Source organism: Nannobrachium achirus (genome assembly GCF_963921795.1).
Source record: "Nannobrachium achirus genome assembly, chromosome: 11".
Lineage (NCBI taxonomy): Eukaryota > Metazoa > Chordata > Actinopteri > Myctophiformes > Myctophidae > Nannobrachium > Nannobrachium achirus.
In genome coordinates, this window is record NC_137820.1 from 4,649,385 (window position 1) to 4,670,107 (window position 20,723).

The following is a 20,723-nucleotide window of genomic DNA, read 5'->3' on the forward strand; positions in this document are numbered from 1 at the left end:
CATATAATATAACAATGGTCATTCATTTCCCAGCAGATTCCTTGTGACTGGCATACTGCGTTCAGCTGTGTATGTAGGTAGGTAGGTAAGTACAGTAGCTGTGTGTGTGTGTAAGCCCATAGCCCAATTACGTAGCAGCATTTCTGGAATCGTCATAATTAACAGCCAATGGCAGATATTTGTCATATCTGCCTTGTGCAATTTGATTAGAAAAGGGCAAAATCTGAAATGACATTTCATTCATAATGTTCCAATTTTCAATGACAAAAACAATTAAATTGTTCAAAACTTAAAGGTGTAACGGTGAACCCCATGTAGAGAACCAGAGACTCACCTCTGTAGCTTCCACCTCGATGGGCTCTGTGTATTCCTCTAGGATCTCTACTTCTGTGGGCAAGGAAACAAACAACAGTTCAGTGTTCTATTCCTTTAAACGCATCTCACTACCTAATTGTAAAGGGGTACCCCAGCCCCAATGTACGCTCATTTACTACTAATGCTAACTCCAGCTCCAGCAGTTTGTTCTATCGCGATAATCAAAATCCATTATCCTGGGGCGGAACATTTGCCAAAAAATAGCAGATCTACAAGCTCACAACGCGTCGCAACGCGACGCGTTGTGAGCTTGTAGATCGGCTATGTTTTGGAAAAGGCATTTGATAGAGAGTGAAAAAAAATAATGTATATTATAAGTACCTTTTACCAATGATAGAGAGTTTAAATGGTACCGGATATGCAGCTCGGCAAATAAAAGGTGAATTGATCCCAGTGCATGACGGAGGACGATATCAGGATAAATTCAATCTCCACGATACGATTATCGTGAGTGTTTTTTATCACGATAAACGATAATATCGCGTATCGTCCCATCCCTAATCACGATATGTACGATATCTCTGAGAAGGCACATCGTGGAGACATTGTATGGTCTCATATCACCCAGCCCTTGAATGCCCTAGGATGAAGGAGAATGACCTGCATCCAGCGTCTGCTCCTCGGCCTCCGATGACTCCACCGCAGCCGGCTCCGTCGTCATGGCAACGGCCGCCACCTCCTCCTCCTCCTCCTCCTCTTCATCGTCATCCTCCTCCTCCTCGTCCTCCTCTTCCTCACCCAGGCCGTTGAGGAGAGGAGGGGCCTTGTCGAAGTAGCCGCTCTGCAGCACCGCGTCCAGGGTCTCCTTGAGGGCTTTGTCTGTGAAGAAGAGGAGGGACACACAACGGTTAGATGCTAAAGGTTGAATAGGAGTTAAATAGAAGTAATCTAGTGGACCATGTGTAGAAAAGAGGGGTCACAGGTGCAGGGAGTGCACAGCTGAACGAAGGAGAGCTCCAGGCAGGAGCAACCCCACAGTACTGGAGATCACTACGCACCTGTGTCACCTCAAGACCTCAGGAGGGACCCACCCAATACCTCCCTAGAGAAGCCTCTTGCTGGCTATAGAGCCGGAGGCTAGAGATGGGACAATTTGAAAATGTCATATCACGATTATTGTGACCAAAGAAATCATGATTTACGATGTTATCGCTATAATCAAAATATCCCCAACGATCCATTATCCTGGGCGGAACATTTGCCAAATAATTGCAGCTCTACAAGCTTGCGACGCGTTGTGAGCTTGTAGATCGGCTATTTTTTGGCAAAGAGATTTGGTAGAGAGTGAAAAAAAGACTGTACCAAGTATGTATATTATAAGTAATACGTTTTACCTATAGTGGGTTTAAGTGGTACTGCATATGGAGCTCGGCAAAAAAAGGTGAATAAATCCCAGTGTATGATGGAGGACAATATCACAATAAATTAAATCTCCACAATACGATTATCTTGACTGTTCACGATAAACGATAATATTGCTTATGGTCCCATCCCTACGGGAGAGAGGAGTGTAGCCTTGGCCAGGAGGAGGAGATGGGCAGTGGATGCTGCCTCATGGAAAACATCTACGCAGTCTCAAAGCTACCAGCAACAGACTGCAAAAGAGCTTCTTTCCACGGACAGTCAGGCAAATGAACGAACTGTCAAAAACGAGAAAGATCCAGGGAAAAAGGAATCGCTAGCACCCCCCCCCCCCCAGCCCCCAACCCCTTACGTTCCCTCCTTGTGAAGTTGAACTGCACCTACTGTACATACCCCTTACGTTCCCTCCTTGTGAAGTTGAATTGCACCTACTGTACATAAATGCATACTGTGAAGTTGAATATATTAATCTGTTGCACATAGAACACTCTGTGAAGATGTTTACAAAAGTTAAGTACAGTACAGTAGCAACTACTGGAAAAATATGCTGTTGGCGTATAGAATATGTCAAACTTTTTGCACAAGTACATCTGAGGATGCTCTTTTCTTTTCCTGTTGCTCTTTTTGCCTTTTGCACTCCTTTTTAGATTATTATTATTATTATTTTTTAGATGTGGTTTGATGTTATTATATTGTTTTTTTTCTTTGATATACGACTGCATTGACTGAAGGATGCCAAACAAAAACAAATTTTACTCTTATGTACCTGTACAAAAGACGTAACAATAAAGTACAACCTTGAACCTTGAACCTTGGATTGGCCAACACTGCCGACCCTCCATCGGGAGGGTGTAGCGGTCACCTCACCTGATGATCCATGGTTTACCGCCCCAACACATCAACTCTTCCTGGCCAAGGCTACATTCACGTTCAAACGTGAATTAAGAAGAAGCATCTTTAGATGTAATTATAAATCATAGAGAAATCATCAACATCAGCATGAGTGAGGGGGTACAATCGGCAAGGCAGAACAGCTCAAGGGGTGCACAAGAGAAAAAAGTCTGGGAGGGGGAGCACTACCTAATAATAAAAAATAAACAGTGTACTGTACAAATAAGTCGATATTCAAAACATTTATTAATATCGAAGAATATCAATATCGAAAGAAAAAAAAGTTGAAAAACATTTCGATATATATTTTTTATTATTTATTTATTTTTTGCATCTTGGTTACTGATTTTCACCGATTTCCTGCTGCGGAATACGTTTTTAACGCTATTCTAGTATGTGGCGACTAGATGTGAGCCTCTAGACATTTAGGATGGGAAAATTATATAAATTAATTAACCACTATTTCAAATTGGGGGATATATTTTTTTTTTCTTTTTTTACTTAAAATGCATATCGGTTCAGGGTTTCCTGCAGGAAAAAGTCTTGACCAGGGGGGGGATCTCATGGCGTGCGCCATGAGATCCCCCCCCTGGTCCCCCCCCTGGAATTTTTTGATAATTAATTAATTAATTCGAGTAATTAATTCACTTAATTTGCCCTATAAAAAACACATGAATGTGCCCATGATGACGGAAAACACAACTACATGCTATCATTCACATTTATTCAACATTGAATAACTACGTTTTTCACAGGACAGTGTAACTTGTTTTTTTCCCCCAGGTTAATCAACCAGCACTCGTGCCATATAAATAGAAGTCTACAGCACAGTAAAAAAAAAGAAACATTGGTGTAAAGTAACTAAGTAGATTTACTTAAGTACTGTACTTATACTGTACAAAGGAGATTTTCAGGTATTTGCACTTTACTTGAGTATTTCCTGCATTCAGGAGATACCAGCCCTTATGTTTTCTTCAAATGTAAACAAACATGGCTGCCATGTTTGAAAGATAGGGTTGGTATGGGGGTTAAACATGCAATTTCGCGATCGCGATCATGCCTAGTACATTGTTGGAGGTCCAAAAAGTTTTTTTGAGAAAAAAAAATTTTTGTTGGAAAAAAAAAAAAAAAAAAAAAATCTTTTTTTTTTTTTAATACCCTTGGGGGGGCGGGGGGGTTTTCAGGCCGGGCGGGGCGCCTGGCCTGTAAAGTGCTGCAGGAAACCTCATAATATTGGTTATCTGCCTTTTTGATCACGACTTATCGATATCGAAATCGAACATGAGAATCCCATATCGAGTTTTTCATAATCGTCTCAGTCAAGGAACCCATCATGGATGGAAGACATCTTATTAAAGGTGATACACCATGAAATTTCACTTTTCCTATTTTAAAACCTTTTTTTGGGGTCCCACTAGCCTCCCACTATCCTCACAAAGTCCCATTTCTGACCGTTGTGTCTTTCTCTGGTTTTGAGAAGGCGAAGGTTAAAAGTATCCCACGGGTTCTCAAAACAGGCTGTTCAGATTTGCTGCCGATTGTGACGTCATCACAAAAAAAAAAATATATATATATATATATATATATATTTATTTATTTATTTTCAAAAAAAAATCTTTTTCAAAACTTTTTTTTTTTTTTTCAAAAGGATTTTGGGGGGGGGGGGGGGGGGTGGCGCAGTTCAGGCCAAAGGTGGTACTGCAGCTGAAATGCTCTGAGAGCCATTCAAAAATAAACTAGACCAGGTCACCTGGTTGTGCCAGACCCGCAATGAAAACTAGTATGGCACTGAACTAACACATGAACACACAGGATTTTATAGTCTCAGCAACAAAGCGTAGTGAGCTTGTAGATCGGCTGTTTTCACTAGTATGGCACTGAACTAACACATGAACACACAGGATTTTATAGTCTCAGCAACAAAGCGTAGTGAGCTTGTAGATCGGCTGTTTTCACTAGTATGGCACTGAACTAACACATGAACACACAGGATTTTATAGTCTCAGCAACAAAGCGTAGTGAGCTTGTAGATCGGCTGTTTTGACTAGTATGGCACTGAACTAACACATGAACACACAGGATTTTATAGGCTGAGCAGCTGGAAATGTTTGTGAGCTTGTAGATGGGCTGTTTTCACTAGTATGGCTGTGGGGCAAATGTTTTGCAGCACTGAACTAACACATGAACACACAGGAATTTATAGTCTCAGCAGCTCGTCAGCCAACTCAACTCAGCTGGTCCCGTACAGGTGACGGCACTCAAGGCAATCAGCCGAGCAAGGGAAGGGAGGGGCAGATGAGCAGTCAGAGGCAAACAGGCACACTGAGGAAAAGAGGGACCGACCGACCGACCGACAGACCGACAGACCGACAAAGCCTTATGTAGGCCGACCCCCTGGGTCTGGCAAAAATAAGAGAGGCTCTCTATTCAGGAGTGGTAATTTAGCCTCAAACCTTTTGAAAAACGTTTTTGGGACATAAACAATATGACACTAGACCTTACCCGTTCGAATATATGTGCTGCAAAATATGTGCAGAGTGTGGGTTATGGGGAAAGTAACTGTAACTGCATGGTGCGTGCGTGAGAATATGTGGGAGCATCATAATGTAAGGAGCAGCCCATGGAGGAGTGTATATTTATGATGGATACAAATAATTTAACAGCTAAATTAGGTGAATAGAAGTATGAGGATGTATTTGCTCCACATAATGTTTCTATACCCGTTGGAAGATGAGACACACATCACCCGTTGCATGCGTGACCCATGCAGAGAGAGAGAGAGAGAGAGAGAGAGAGAGAGAGAGAGACTGCAAGTTTGTTTTTATCCTCTCCTTTCTTTTCTTTTTGTTGTGGAATGATTCCGCCCTCTACTGGGCTGTATTGGTCACTGCAGTATAATGCATTTTGTGACCTACTGACTGACTGACCTCTCTCTCTAATTATAGTATGGATAAATACTTTTTAAAAATAAATAAAAACATCATTATTTTTTTCAAAAAAATGTTTTGGACCTCAAAAAATGTATAAGGCATGATCGCAATCGCGATCATGCATGAGGTCATTCCACTAACTGGGTCACCAGCAGCATATCCTTACGCAGCTCCTTCCTCTGGCCAGCAGGAGGGGCTGCTGGCACCCTGCCCTGCAGCTCCTTCCTCTGGCCAGCAGGAGGGGCTGCTGGCACCGTGCCCTGCTCCACTGCTGAGTCAGACCCAAGGAAGTTATTTAAGAAGGAAGGGAAACACGTGACCACATGGGCATTCGTATGGAGCTCAGCATGGGTGCCAGAACTCGCACCGGAAGTACGATAAAATACACGTCAGTGAAGCGACCGCAGTTTTCCCAGTGACCCTGAGCGCAAAGGTGGGGGCCGATGGGCAATAGGCTTCCCACACTCCCGCGCCCCCACCATTGCGCTCAGGGCCGTTGGGAAAACCATGGTCGCGTCAGTGAATGGAGCCGGCTTGATCAGCTCATGAACAAACCTGGAACAAAAACTATTTATTAACTACTGAGACCTTTGTCATCTAATCTGTTCAGGAATATAAAAGAAGACATACCAAAGGTATTTTTACAATCACTTGCTTTTCGATGTGCACAGTACATAATGAAATAATAATAATAACTGTAAATAATAATCGTTTCTGTCCCCGAAGTATCGCGAGATTTGGTTCCCAGACAGGAAACGGTGGATAGTCTCGCGATACTTGGCTCGTTTAGAAACATACTTTTTGCTCTTTAGATAGGCCTACTGCTATAAAATGACACAGTGCACACATCGAAAATCCACACAGCACAAAAAAATGTGTGACATGCCTTCTTTTATTTTCCTGAGCTGAGTATGTTATAAAGGTCTCAATTGTTCAGAAATAGTATTTATTCATGAGCTGCTCCCAGCCGTCCCAGGCTGCCTTGTGCATTCTGCCGAACTTCCGGCTGCAGTTTGGCACCCATGCTGAGCTCCATACGCATGCCCATGTGGTCACGTGTTTCCCTTCCTTCTTAAATAACTTCCTTGGTCAGACCCAGGAGCTGAGCATACAGCCCTGCCAGCAGAATGCAGCAGAGTGGGTGTGTGTGTGCGTGCGTGTGTGCGTGCGTGCGTGAGTGTGTGTGCGTGTGCGTCAGTAGTGGAAGAAGTACTCACTTGTTTTACTTAAGTAAAAGTATCAATACTGCAATGTGGATGTACTCCGTTACAAGTAAAACGTCCAGAATTCAAAATCTACTTGAGTAAAAGTATGAGAATATTGGCATCAAAATGTACTTAACCTCTTGAACCCCATTGCCCCCGCCGGCGGGGGCAAAAGGTGTTGACCCCTGAACAGCTGTCAATAAATGTCAATAAATCAATAGAGACCAAATCAAACTACAATTTCTTTGTTGATTATTGTTACAGTGGGCCTACAGCATAGTAATCAGCTGCCATTGTACTTTTCATCCATACATTACTCATATTACAGTACAGTATTATTACTACTTATTGTTACTCGTTTTTATCATTTTTCACCCTATACTTTAACATTACTAATATTACAGCACTACTCTCACTAAAACACGTTTAGAGTTTACATAGTTTGGAATATATTCATACAATTTTGCCTATCAATTGATGACACCTTGGTGAACAATTTCTCTATTCACTATATATGTTTTCAATGAGGTCTTGAGGCTCATTCACTATTCAGAAGGCAACATTTCCATAGGCGGAGGTCTTTTTCAATCATCTTTTCCTAGCTAAATGATCACAGCAGGACAATTTGGTAAGAGAAGTGTGATGTTTTACACTGCATTTGTGGATTTTTAGGGGTTAGCTGACATTTGGTGAGTCAAGAGTAGCCACAATCATTGTAGTTTTGTGTCCACAACTGTTCCAATTTGGGCATACATTTTAGGCGGATTTTTCCCCTGGACCCCCCTGGGGCTTAAGAGGTTTTTAAAGTACCAAAAGTAAAATGACAAAATGTTTGAAAATAGCCGATCTACAAGCTCACAACGCGTCGCATCGCGACACGTTGTGAGCTTGTAGATCGGCTATTTTCAAATAGCCTAGGTATAAAATAGGGAAAATAGTGGATTAATGTATGTTTTACAATATAATCATTGATATCTGCCAAGTAACTAAAGTTTTCAAATGATAGTAGTGGAGTAAAAGTACAATATTTGCATCTGAGATGTAATGGAGTAGAAGTAAAAGAAATACTCAAGTGAAGTACAAATACCTCAAAACTGTATTTAAGAACAGTACTTACGTAAATGTACTTTACACCACTGGTGTGTGTGTGTGTGTGTGTGTGTGTGTGTGTGTGTGTGTGTGTGTGTGTGTGTGTGTGTGTGTGTGTGTGTGTGTGTGTGTGTGTGTGTGTGTGTGTGTGTGCCCAAGGCTGCTGAGGAAGCAGCCACTCTCCTAACCCCAGCCTCTCAGTCATTATTGACATCAGCAGACGCTACACAAACCCACTGAGGAGGTGCGAGAGAAGGTGAGAGGGCATAAAGAGGGGAAAGAGCTCTCTAGCCGGGGAGCCACAGGCCCAACATAATTCCACTTTGGCGATTTTATGAAATTGTTGTAATTTATTTTATATCTCCCCATAAATTATTATTCTATCTATCTACAGGATTCCCACACATTTTTACCAATGAATTTCCAAACCTTTTCCAGAATATTTAACCCTGAATTTACAGGACTTTATAACAATAATTCAGCGCAATAACAAGTCACTTACTCTCATGTGCAATGCCCAAATACAGGCAGTGTAGCAAAAGTAAAGCGTGCACGCTGCGAACGGGTCGTGGAGTGCATGCAGATCGTGCACGACGGACGGGACATGCACGTCAAAAGGTAAGAAAATTGGGGCAGGGAACCCTGAAAGTCCATTTATGGTGGCAGTAAATGAGTTAACAAAATCAATAACCAAAAACAATTCATAGCTATTTTTTCCAGGACCTTCCAGGACCGTGGATCAATTCAAAAACTTTTTTCCAGTACAGGAAAAATATATTTCTAATTTCAAACTATTTCCAGGAATTTCATGACCGTGGGAACCCTGTATCTATCCATGCCCCAACTGGATGTGCCCTCCAACTAGGCGACTAAAAAGGTGATATATCAAACATGCCCTTTTCACTTCAGACCACGTCGTGGATAAAACAAAGATTCCGTCCGGAACGGGTTAGAACTTACACGTCGTTCCAACCACAGCCTTGTCTCTGGCCTCCAGCAGGTCCCACAGATGGACGGACGCCTCCTCGTACTGCTCAGCAAGCCTGCAAGGGTCCAGAAACAACAGGTTAGGGTCCAGAAACAACATGTTAACATACTGCTCAGCAAGCCTGCAAGGGTCCAGAAACAACATGTTAACATACTGCTCAGCAAGCCTGCAAGGGTCCAGAAACAACAGGTTAACATACTGCTCAGCAAGCCTGCAAGGGTCCAGAAACAACAGGTTAACATACTGCTCAGCAAGCCTGCTAGGGTCCAGAAACAACAAGTTAAAGCTTCATTGACACCGGACGTGATAAAAGATAACGATATGTCGGCGTTCACATCAATTATGGCGGCTTTATCGTTGTGGTGTGGACGCTACCGTCCACTTATGGATATATATATATGTTTTTATGGTTTCTTTATCTTCTTTATCTGAAAAAGTTAAGAACCATTGAACCATTGATTAATCTCTTCTCCAGAGCAGAGTGAAGAGCATGAACCCTGGTCAACATAACGACAGTCAAACCAGCAGAGTGCAAAGAGAACAATGTGGTCCTTCAACGTAACCAGGATACCAGGTGAACATCAAACCAAGCGTCCATCTAAACAACACGCCGTCTAATTAACATCCTCAGAATTTGTGATCAAGCAAAAACAAAACCCTTTAAAAAAAGCTGTGCACAAGGAAACAAACAGGGCAAGAAAATCGCTTAAAAAAAAAGGGAAAAGACGTCACAGTTACTTTTTTAACGGTCACACACAAAGATATGGGGGTGATACAAGAAGAGAGGAATGCTGGTGGATGACACCCTGCATCAAGGCGGTGGTTCCCCTCTGGACCTCTGACATGGAAATGCTGCACAACCAAACCTATTTTAATGTCAAGGACCCCCCCATCAGAGTTACAGTCCAGTGAGGGTCCATTTGGAACCCCCTTAAGGAACACTGACTGGGGGTCCCTAAACCCCACCTTGAGAACCACTGCACCTAGATAGTTTTTTAAACTACACACTGGAATCGGATCTGTACTCGGTATCAACCGACTTTCTAGTACCTCTAAAATGACAAATTAAACATTGGCCAAATTGTCAAATATTAGAGGCTGAAATTGTGAAAATAGCCAAAATAATGCCTCAACTCTTAGTGCTCATCAGGGTGGAGGGTCCCCAGTTAACACACTTGGTGCCAACCCTTAGTTTCCCCAGTTTGTAATAGGCCTTGCCAAGCCAGAGTTTTCCCGAGTTGGCTGTTTACATTTCTTTTTTTTTTTTTTTGCTCTCCCTACTCTCTACTTTAGTAAGGTAAAGTTAGCCTATTGCTAGACCAATCTGGGAACTAAATCTAAATCAATAGCTTTCTTCACAAATGTGTCTACTATCACCTCTGAACTTTGTCAAACCCAACTCCCTTGACATACTTTGTGGGAGCCAATCAAAGTTGGGGGTATCACAAGGGCCTGGGATTAAAGGGGGAAAAATAGAAAATGGCCAATATGAACGTATGAGTAATTAGGGTATTTTTGGGCTGCTGAATCCATTCCAACCATTATTTATCAGTAAAAAGGACTCCTTGGCCATAAAAAAGGCCTAATTGGCTAAGGCTTAGCCAATCATGTCATTCGAGTTCACCTGTGTCCTGTTAGTCCGGGGGTCAGCAACCCGCGGCTCTAGAGCCGCATGCGGCTCTTTAGCGCCACCCTAGTGGCTCCCTGGAGCTTTTTCAAAAATGTATTAAAGGAAAAATATATATATTTTTCTGTTTTAATATGGTTTCTGTAGGAGGACAAACATGACACAAACATTCTAAACGCTTTCCAATGCTGTAAAAATGTGTAGAATAAATATTAAATGTAATGCTCATTATGTATTTGTAGCCTACTTAGTCATTTTGACAGTAGGCTAATATAGCTAATATAGACTTTTAATATCGTCACTGTCGGGCAGAAACCTTGTATCTCCAAGTTTCAAATTTGTGTATACAGTATTTTTTTTTCGCAAAGCAAAGCCCTGCTTCATCACACAAGGCTGTCGCACAAAAGTAGTGAAAACAGCAGATCTACAAGCACACAACGCCTCGCAATGCGAGGCGTTGTGTGCTTGTAGATCGGCTGTTTTCACTAGTTTAGTTCATTTTTTAAATGATAAATACAAAACAAAAGTTTTGGACATACAAGGTTTCCACCCGACAACGACGATATATAAGGCTTTTATAATTTTTTGCGGCTCCAGACAGACTTGCTTTGGGTTTTTTTTTGTCCAATATGGCTCTTTCAACATTTTGGGTTGCCGACCCCTGTGTTAGTCCCTATGTTTTAAACCCTGGCTGTGTCCGAAATCCACCCTATTCACTAATGTAGTGTACTAAAATGGGGCTCTGCCATTTTGAACTAGTGTCCGAATGTATAGTGAGCATTTTTGTACCCTAATATAGTGTACTGAAGTATCCCACAATGCATTTGGATTTGTAGTGAGCATTCGATGGTCACTACTTCAGCCGGTGACACCAGCTTGAGCTCAGCTATCCCACAGTGCACTGCGCGGCAGCCGCTCTCTCGCCGTCTCTCGCGCTTTGAGCACGCACATACAGTAAGCATGCGCACATGCACGCCGCAGGCTCGTCTCTGGGCAGGAGACAACGAACGCAGCTAGCCGTAGCCATCTGTTGCTGAGCAAACGCAACAGAGCCGCTCGTAACAGAACCACCGGCTAAAGAAAATAACTCGTACAAATGTCCACAGCCTTGTCACCAGAGAACAAATGATGAAAAAAGCTCTAAAGTTGTTTATGAAGAGAATATACGAGAATAGACGCTGGAGACTTTTGTTTCTCTCTTTTCTTCCCAACCTTACACAGCTGATGATAATAATCATGATAAATAATGTTATTTAAATTAGCAAGAATAACCTATTTTATCACAAACATGGGTGTATGTCTGCATGTGAGACGAATAGGCACAAACATTATTCATTCATTCACCAATGAATGAATACAATTTTAAAAATATATATTTTTTATAGTATTATTTTATTGAATTGTGATATATAAAAACAATTATATAGGCCTATTTCTCATAATAACACCGCAACATGTTGGTATGTTATTTACAATCCACAAGCATTGGGGAGTTGATGTACAAGCTCACAATGCGTTGCTTCGCCCCCCGTTGAGAGCTTGTAGATCGGCTATTATTTATTGCTCCAAAAGCCTCCAAGTAGAGCGTTTTAACTGTGCGGGGGGGTCACAGCCTCACAGCCTGAAAAGGTTGAGAACCACTGATTCAGACCGACCTGAGGTTCTGGTCTCTATGGGGTCCCACCAGCTGGTAGAAGTGTTATTACCTGAGGTTCTGGTCTTGTAGAAGTGTTCTTACCTGAGGTTCTGGTCTCGGTGAGGGCCCACCAGCTTGTAGAAGTGTTATTACCTGAGGTTCTGGTCTTGTAGAAGTGTTATTACCTGAGGTTCTGGTCTCGGTGAGGGCCCACCAGCTTGTAGAAGTGTTATTACCTGAGGTTCTGGTCTCGGTGAGGGCCCACCAGCTTGTAGAAGTGTTATTACCTGAGGTTCTGGTCTCGGTGAGGGCCCACCAGCTTGTAGAAGTTGTCCAGAGCGGTGAGGTCTGCGTCGGAGAGCAGCGGCGAGCCGCCGGCGCCCTGCCGCAGCTCCGCCCTCACGCCCTCGTCCCCCAGCCGCTCCAGGACGAACTGCAGCTCCAGCACCGCCTTCAGCCTCTTCTGCTCCCCCTCCTCCCGCTTCAGCTGCTCCCGCCGCAACACTTTCTTCTGGGCCTTCTGGATCTGGTGGTGGTGGAGACACGTCACAGGGAAGAGACAAACCAAACCAAAATCAGTTTTACTCTAACAGGCTGGTGTTTTGAGCTCCATCCCTACTCTTACAGTCAGGGTTCCCACACATCTTTACCAATTCATTTCCAAAACTTTTCCAAAACTTCCAGAATATTTAACCAGATTTCCAGGACTATCCACGAGTTTCCAACGCCCCATAGTGCATTGCGCAGACGCTGTACCGAGCTTCCGGCGCCGCAGCCAAGTGTGATTTACAAGCTCACAACAGGCTGCATCTGCGACGCGACGTGAGCTTGTAGGTCTGCTGTTAAACCGGAAGTGTGGTCCAAATAATCTCCAGTCGCCTCCAGCAAACTCCCGCGGAAAGAGGTGGAAATAACAATAATTCAGCTCTGTCGCTTATTCCTATGCGCAATGCCCAAAGACAGGTAGTGTATTGCCAGTGGTTCTCAACCTTTTCAGGCCGTGACCCCCGAAATAATCATATTTGAACTGGGGACCCCGGCACCCTGACGAGCATTAAGAGTAGAGGAATTTTGTATAACATAGTTTTATTGTGAAAATAGCCGATCTACATGTTCACAACGCCTCGCAACGCGTTGTGAGCATGTAGATCTGCTATTTTTCCAGAACCTTCCAGGACCGTTGATCAATTCTCTCATTTGCAAATCACGCCCCATTCTGCCCTGTTACTATGGTGGTACAGATGACCCTGGGCAGATTGTTTTTATAGTGGCAGTGAATGGGGGGAAATTGCCTCATTATTGCAATTTAAAGTACCAAAGGAAAAACATCTAGGTGATATTAATAAAAAGGGAAGACAAAGGTACAGTAGTTACATTGCAAAACAGAGGGTTTCCCCGAAAATATATGTTTTAATTTGTTTAATCCCCGTGGGACAGAATCACCATTGCAGATTCTTAATATAGTGGAAGTGTATGGGATTTTGTTTTTCATAGCCTCATTACAGCTATATAAAGTACCAAAAAAAACACATCTACGTGATATTAATAAAAAGGGAAGAAAAGGGTACAGTAGTTACATAGCAAAACAGTAGTTTTCCCCCGAAAATATATGTTTTAATTAGTTTAATCCTCTGGATCAGAAATAGAAAGCGCAGTGCATCTTGGGTAGGAAGGTGACAGACAGATTATAGTTCTACTCACATAATAGGCTGGCTTTCGTAATTCTGCCCATTTAAAATATATGTACCCAATCGTAACTCTTAGTTACATTGATAAGGTCCATGTGAACTAGTCTGTTGAAGCTTATTCATTATAATGAGCGAAATCGCTATCACCTCGCGCGGCCGTACCGCACGAACGCCGTGTCGCACAGTGCCTACGGCGATGAAAGCCCAAAGCAACATTCTCCACTGCACAAACACCACCCCGATAGCAAAAAGTGAATGATTTTTTCTGGTTGGCCAGTCAGGGAGTCTCAGGGACCAATCAGAAGGCTGACAAACGGTGAATTCCAAAACGTTTCCAGTACTGGAAAAATATTGTTCTAATTTCAAAATATTTCCAGGAATTTCATGACCGTGGGAACCCTGTACAGTATGTACAGTATGTACCTGTGTACTGTCCCGTAACGGCTGACTATGTTCACCCTGTGTGTGAGAATATGGTCACTCTGGCCCGGTTTACACTATCAGAGGAATCCAGCCTGAATCAGATCTGTGCCACATCCAGAGTAGAATCCGATTTGTTTAAATAAGTCTAAACACAAACATGGTTGCAAGCAGCTGCATGTTGCAAGGGGTTGCATTGGTGTGGACTGGCCTTAAAAGGATGTCAAGTAAAAGTTCAGTTAACCCATTCAGGCCGGGTACACATTTTAGTGTATGGGAGGGGCTTACAGTACATGTACAGTATGTTGCAACATATTTGTTTTTGTAGGCTAAATGCTGATTTAGGTCTAACTATAGGTTAGGCCTAAATGGGTTTAACTCCAATACTATACAATATGATCGCTAACTAAGATTTTAAAATATCCGGAAAAAAATCAAATTAAAAAACGTTTTTCAGGCCAAGGAGAGAAAAAAATCAACCCTGACCGAAAATAAATACAAAACGGGCGGCAGCGTGCAAACAAGATTCACATAACGTCAGGTCGATTATTTGAATTATGTGCTCCGAAATTCGCCCGGCAAAAAACGCAGCGGTGTGCAAAGACCTTTACTGTCCTACAGCAGAGGTTTTGTCAGATCTCACAGTCTTACGGCAGAGGTTTTGTCAAATCTCACAGTCCTACGGTAGAGGTTATGTCAGATCTCACAGTCCTACAGTAGAGGTTATGTCAAATCTCACAGTCCTACGGTAGATGTTTTGTAGATCTTACGTCTTGTCCCAGCACATGGAAGTTCTTCTGCAGCTCTCGGGCAAACTCCAGGTTATTGGCGATCTCCTGGAACTTGGTCAGAGCCTCCTGCAGCCAACCAGAGAGGAGAGGTGAGTTAGTTAGTTAGTGCGAGTTGTTTTGGTTGTATTGTATTGTACTGTGTACACTTCTGCTTTGCAATGTAAACGTATGTTTTCTCATGCCAATAAAGCCCTTTGAATTGAATTGAATAGTGTCCAACACACACATGCAGATTGTGACGCTAAGAGTGTGAGAACCCACCAGCTGATCCTGGTTGAGACCTTCACCTTTATTCTTCTTGGCTTGATAGTCGTCCAGCTTGCCCTGGAACAGAGACACACAAACACATCGTTTTTAAATGGAAACCAAACCAGGCAGAAACACTGAAAAATGGTATATGTACAGTATGCTTGTGATTATGAAAATCATATTGTGGATACGATATAAACATCAAACTAAATGTTTGGAAATGTTCGGTAGACGTCTGTCAGTTGAAACAATGCTTCTTGTCAGCCCGTTTATCTGCCCCCCCCCCCCCCCCCCCCCCCCCCTCCCCCCCTCACACATTTGTTAAGGAACATGCATGAGTGGGATGAGCACCACAGCTGAGTATGTGGGCTGCACACATGACAGATGTGTCTAAGCTCTGACCAAATGGCTCGGCTGTTGCTATTGACTCTTGTCTGGTGTCTGGCGGATTGATTGACTATAAGACAAGTCTATCAGTGACGAGGAAGAAACATTTTTGGCAATTTTACAATTCAACATAATCTACCAAAAGACAAGATTCTTAACTTTGCGTGCAATGTTTATATACAGTAATATACACAGTATTGTGTTCGTGTTAACCAGGGATTCCTGTTTTGGGCATGTCATAGGAATATGAAATGTTCACAAATAGCAATGAAATAGCAGATCCACAAGATCACAGCCTGTAACGGTGCCTTCACTATGAGCTTACACTGTCGCAAGCACGTGCACACATACACATCAAAGGGGGCTTGAGTCCCTGTCCTTTTATCCGTCTGTAAAGAAGTGCCCTCTCCAGACCAGGAATGCAGTTCTATGGTGAAAGAAATGCAAATGCCTCCTTTCCATGCCATACCTGAAGGCAGCATTCAATCCTCGTCCAAACTCTCCTGAACTACAATGCGGCATCTTATCTTAAACGTGACGCGTTTTGAGCTTGGAGGTCTGCTATTTTCACCAAAAGGCACCTTTTAGAGATGCCTCTCTAACATTCTTTGCACGTCCCTGGCGTACAACAAAGTGAAAACACAGACAGACGTGTCGTGAAGTGGTTCATACATAATGTGTTTATATTGACCTTTTTCTTCTCCATGTTGCGGAGCTTCTTCTCGATGACTCCCAGCACCTGCTTCAGCACCTCCGACTGGCCCCCCAGCGGGATCTGGCCCCCCGCCCCGGGACCCGAGCCCACGTCTGGGCTGGCGGTCTGGCCCCCCGCCCCGGGACCCGAGCCCACGTCTGGGCTGGCGGTCTGGACAGTCCTGTTCCCGTTCATCGCTGAAGGCATCTAGACGGATTACACAACAGACAGGGGATGGTGGTGATGATGGCCCTCAAACTTTCAAATTTCAAGGTCTCCCCTCAACTCTGACAGTGTACAAATGGAACCAAATGACCCCGATAGGGTTCATTTGGTTCCTTTTGTACACTGTCAGAGTTACAGACTTGTAAATTTAGACCCCCTTAAAGGAACCTACAGACTAGAGTCCCTGTAATCCACTTTGAGAAACACTGTTCTAGGCTACATTTTCAACACATGAGAGGATTAACTCACTTAGCGCCGAGCGAGCCAGATTTCAATATGAATCTGCGCTTATAACGCCAGGAAATAGCTATATTGAATCCCCAAACTCACATTACATAAACAGGTACACGTGCCTGCAGATGCCACAAGATGACCACTAGAGTGAGCCATAGCTCATAGACTTTCCATGGTCCCATGTTAAGTCAGAATAAAAAACAAGGTTCATGACATAACAGGATGGTACAATGACATGCTCTCCATTGACATTCAATGGACAGGCCGCGGGCCGCCATTTGAGCTCAATACTGCTCAATTCGTGCTTGATCGTCTCAAACCACCATTGGTATGGGCATCGGAACGTATATAGATGCCACACAGAAAGTTTCCGAATCAAAATCCGACCTAGTGAAGCTACGTGAGGGTCGGATGGTTTGCATTGAGCCTAGCGGCTAACAGAGGCCTACGTAAACAGGAAGCTATGGCTTAAAGGTGACGTCATAATCGTATCCTTTTTTTTCACGGTTTTCATCTGTATGCTAGTCGAAGGTAAGCTAACCGTTCCGCTCCGTCTATCAACCCAAATTAAAAGCTTAAACAATGCTTTTATATAAAAGTCGCTCCGAGTCGCTCGGCACTAAACGCCATCATTAGTTAGTCGCCCCGAAAGTCGCTCGGCGCTAAGTGAGTTAAGTTTGAGGGGATCTGACGTCGATGCTTGGCTTACAACTTTTGAAGGAACATGGTTTTCCGTTTTAAAGGACAATGACAACTTTTTTTTTTTTTCTTTTTAAGAACAAGGGTTCATATTTTAGATTGTCATTTGGGAAAAGAGAAGTGTTAAAATGTTTGCGTTTAACTGCTTTCTATTGTTTATAGCGATTTTAATGATTAATTTCAGTGGGTGGGGGCATGCGTACAAGTGGCTAAATATGTCTTTTTAGACACAATAAGCCCATTCCCAAGATGCAGGTCAATCTTTCATGGGCAGATGTGACTTGTGGGGGCTGGTAGTGTTACTGTAAATAGTAATACGAGAAATTGACAGCTTATTGTGTCTAAAAATACATATTTAGCCACTTGCACGCCCACATGCCCCCACATGCCCACATGCCCCCACCCACTGAAATCAAAACAGTTAAAATCTCTGAAACGATAGAAAGAAGTAAAAGAAACATTTCATCTTTTCTTTTCTCTAATTACAATCAAAAATATGAACCCTTGTAAAAAAAAAAAATGCCCTTAAATAAAAAATACTGACTGACTGCTGCAATTATGGTGATTAATTAAGAGTGCCATTGATCCAGATTCAGTCACGTAAACAAAAAGAAGAAAACATTTGTAAATGTGATCGATCATCGATGTGCATTTCACGCCATCTGCAGACTGCCAGACTCTGCTCTAAACAGGAAGCATTTCATTTTAACTTAACTTAACATTGTAATAACGTGTCTCACTATTACACTAAGATATATGATGCCTGTTGTATCGATATATCTCTCTGTAAACTGAGCTCCATATGAGCCAAAGACAACGTGTTAATGTTAATCCTAAGCAGACAACGATAAAGCAATTTTGTACTTGTACATTATAGCAGTGGTTCTTCCAGGGGGGGTCCCCCAAATGATTTTGGGGGGGTCCCCAGATGTGCAGCATTGTTTTCTCACTCAACAGTAAACAAACCAACATAACGTGTATAGAGGTATATATAAACATTTCTAAAGTGGCAATTTGAGGACTTTTTAACACCTCTAATTTGACAAATTGAACATTGGCCAAACTGTCAAATATTAAGAGGCAGAAATTGTGAAAATAACATATCTACATGCTCACAACGCCTCGCAACGCTAGCGAGCATGTAGATCTGCTATTTTCACAACAGAACCGTGTTTATACAAAATGTAACTCTTAGGGTGGGGGGTCCCCGGTTAAAATATGATTATCTTCGGGGTCCCCAGTTAAAATAATGTCTATCTTGGTGATCTCTCTCGGCCTGAACAGGTTGAGAACCACTGCATCATCATAGTACTGGATGGATGGATGAGGGGGGCGCTCGTTGTGCCAAACGGCCCCCGGGCAGCGCTGCCTGTAGCACGGCCACCCTGCGTTAGCATGCTCCGCTGAATGTAGCATCACCGTGCTAAACGCCTAAACAACACAACATTTCCAGCTCCAACGCGTACCTTGCTTGCTGTGTGTCCTGTCCGCAGAGGAGACCGCTCTAGAAAGGAGTCCAAACGAAGAGGAATTGTCGTTGTTTTCCTGTGTTTTGTATTGTATTTGTAGGGTTTGTTGTTGGTGTGTTTCAGTTTAAAGCTGTGGAAGGGAAGGATCCGCCCCGCCGGCCGCACCGACAACTGAGACTGCTTCTTCAGGCGACAACACACTTTATGCGGCCGAAAGTCCCCTGTTCACCGGCCGTGGAACAGGACGGTGTGTCGTGGATGAGGTTCAATCTGGTGTGGAGTGGTTTTACCAATTTGCAACGTACGTCTACAAAAACCTTTACATTCACAAAATAAAGTTTTTAATAAAGGCTCACGGATGTCACTTTATGGTCCGCTCCAGCAGAATTACCCGAGTTTTCCTTATTGTTTAATAAGAAGCATTTTAATCCGATCGTTCGTCATTTTCTAAAAGAGTTTGAATGTATCAGAGTGCAGTACACCTCTCCAACCGCTGGGGTCGAGTTGTTGAAAATGATGACCAATCGACTTAAAGTGTGTTTTATTAAACAATACGGAAGATACGGGTAATTCTGTTTAAGCGTACCATATTGCAACATCCTTAAGCCTTCATTAAGCACTTTATTTTGTAAATGTGGACGTTTGTGTAGATGTACGTGGCAAATCGTTTAAACTGCTCAACGGCAGGTTCAACCGCATCCATGACGCAACCGTCATGTTTCAGGGCTACCTTTTCAGCTGTTCCCGGATATGGCCTGTCTAAAATGGTGTAAACAAAATACTAAATTATTATTTAAAATGTTGTTTTCATAACTTTTAATCATGATTTGAGTCGATCAATGACAAATACAATTCGATTTAGTGAGTTACGTGTCCCAACCGCAAAATAAACGTGTTATATGTAATTTTTGCGAACCGGCACAATCGTGTACGGTCCGCGGCCGCGAAATCTGCTAAATCATTAGCATTGATTACCAAGGATCGCTTTGCTAGGCAACAAGAGAACTACATTTTTTCTGCGTGTCATCATCGCGCGAGGCTGTCGCAGATCTACAAGCTCACAACCCCCATGCTCACAATGCGTCGTGATGCGACCATAGGGATGCGACCCGATGCGACGCGTCGATGCCTTGTAGATCTGTCCTTTTTGGCACGCAACACCGCCGTACTACGGTAGTACAGGGCTGCAGTGCACGCAACGCAAAACCACATTTTGACCACATCTCCTGCGTTTTTTGCTTGAGGCAAGACCCAAATTCATAGTGAACATTTTAAACTCAAATCTTTGCTTCTGGGGGTCCCTGGAGCAAACTATTTTTGAGATGGGGGGTCCGCGGCCACATGCATATCATTTTGGGGGTCCTTGACATGACAAAGTTTGACATGACACTGTTATAGCAACATATTTATGTATGTAGGCCTATGCATTTATTTATTTTGTATTTTGTTATTATTATTATTTTATTTTATTATTTTATTTATTTTCCTCCAGAAAACTGTGAGGATTTAGAAGACATTAGTAGAATCGGCCTATATCAGGGGAAAAAAATAAATTGTCCTTTAAAGGACAACCAGTCACATTTGACAGACATGTAACCTGTTAACAATGTCTAAATATAGGCCTTCTGGAGTCAAATTTAAGTACACAAGTATTGTCATAAAAATTTAGGCTACTTTAAAAACCCAAAGGCCTATACTCATTATAGAATACATCACATGTATCAAACCTTTTGAAAATAGCAGATCTACATGTGACACATTGTG

The 20,723-nt window shown here is 42.8% G+C and overlaps 1 protein-coding gene across 4 annotated transcripts in view; it reads right to left on the minus strand.

Moving 5' to 3' along the window:
* LOC308293946 (caprin-1-like) overlaps positions 1–19,102 on the minus strand; it is a 37,494-nt gene extending 18,392 nt beyond the window's left edge. For 3 of the 4 annotated variants that reach the window (XM_080736621.1, XM_080736622.1, XM_080736620.1), the window contains exons 1-8: positions 18,957–19,102; positions 16,330–16,539; positions 15,264–15,326; positions 14,982–15,068; positions 12,391–12,629; positions 8,813–8,895; positions 976–1,194; positions 335–387 (exon numbers count right to left, since the gene is read on the minus strand). In XM_080736621.1, coding sequence (XP_080592747.1) covers positions 335–387; positions 976–1,194; positions 8,813–8,895; positions 12,391–12,629; positions 14,982–15,068; positions 15,264–15,326; positions 16,330–16,539 — 954 coding nt within the window. In that variant the 5' untranslated portion in view covers positions 18,957–19,102. The remainder of the gene's footprint in view (positions 1–334; positions 388–975; positions 1,195–8,812; positions 8,896–12,390; positions 12,630–14,981; positions 15,069–15,263; positions 15,327–16,329; positions 16,540–18,956) is intronic. The other variant, XM_080736623.1, reaches the window with a different exon arrangement.
* Between the last annotated feature and the right edge of the window lie 1,621 nt (positions 19,103–20,723).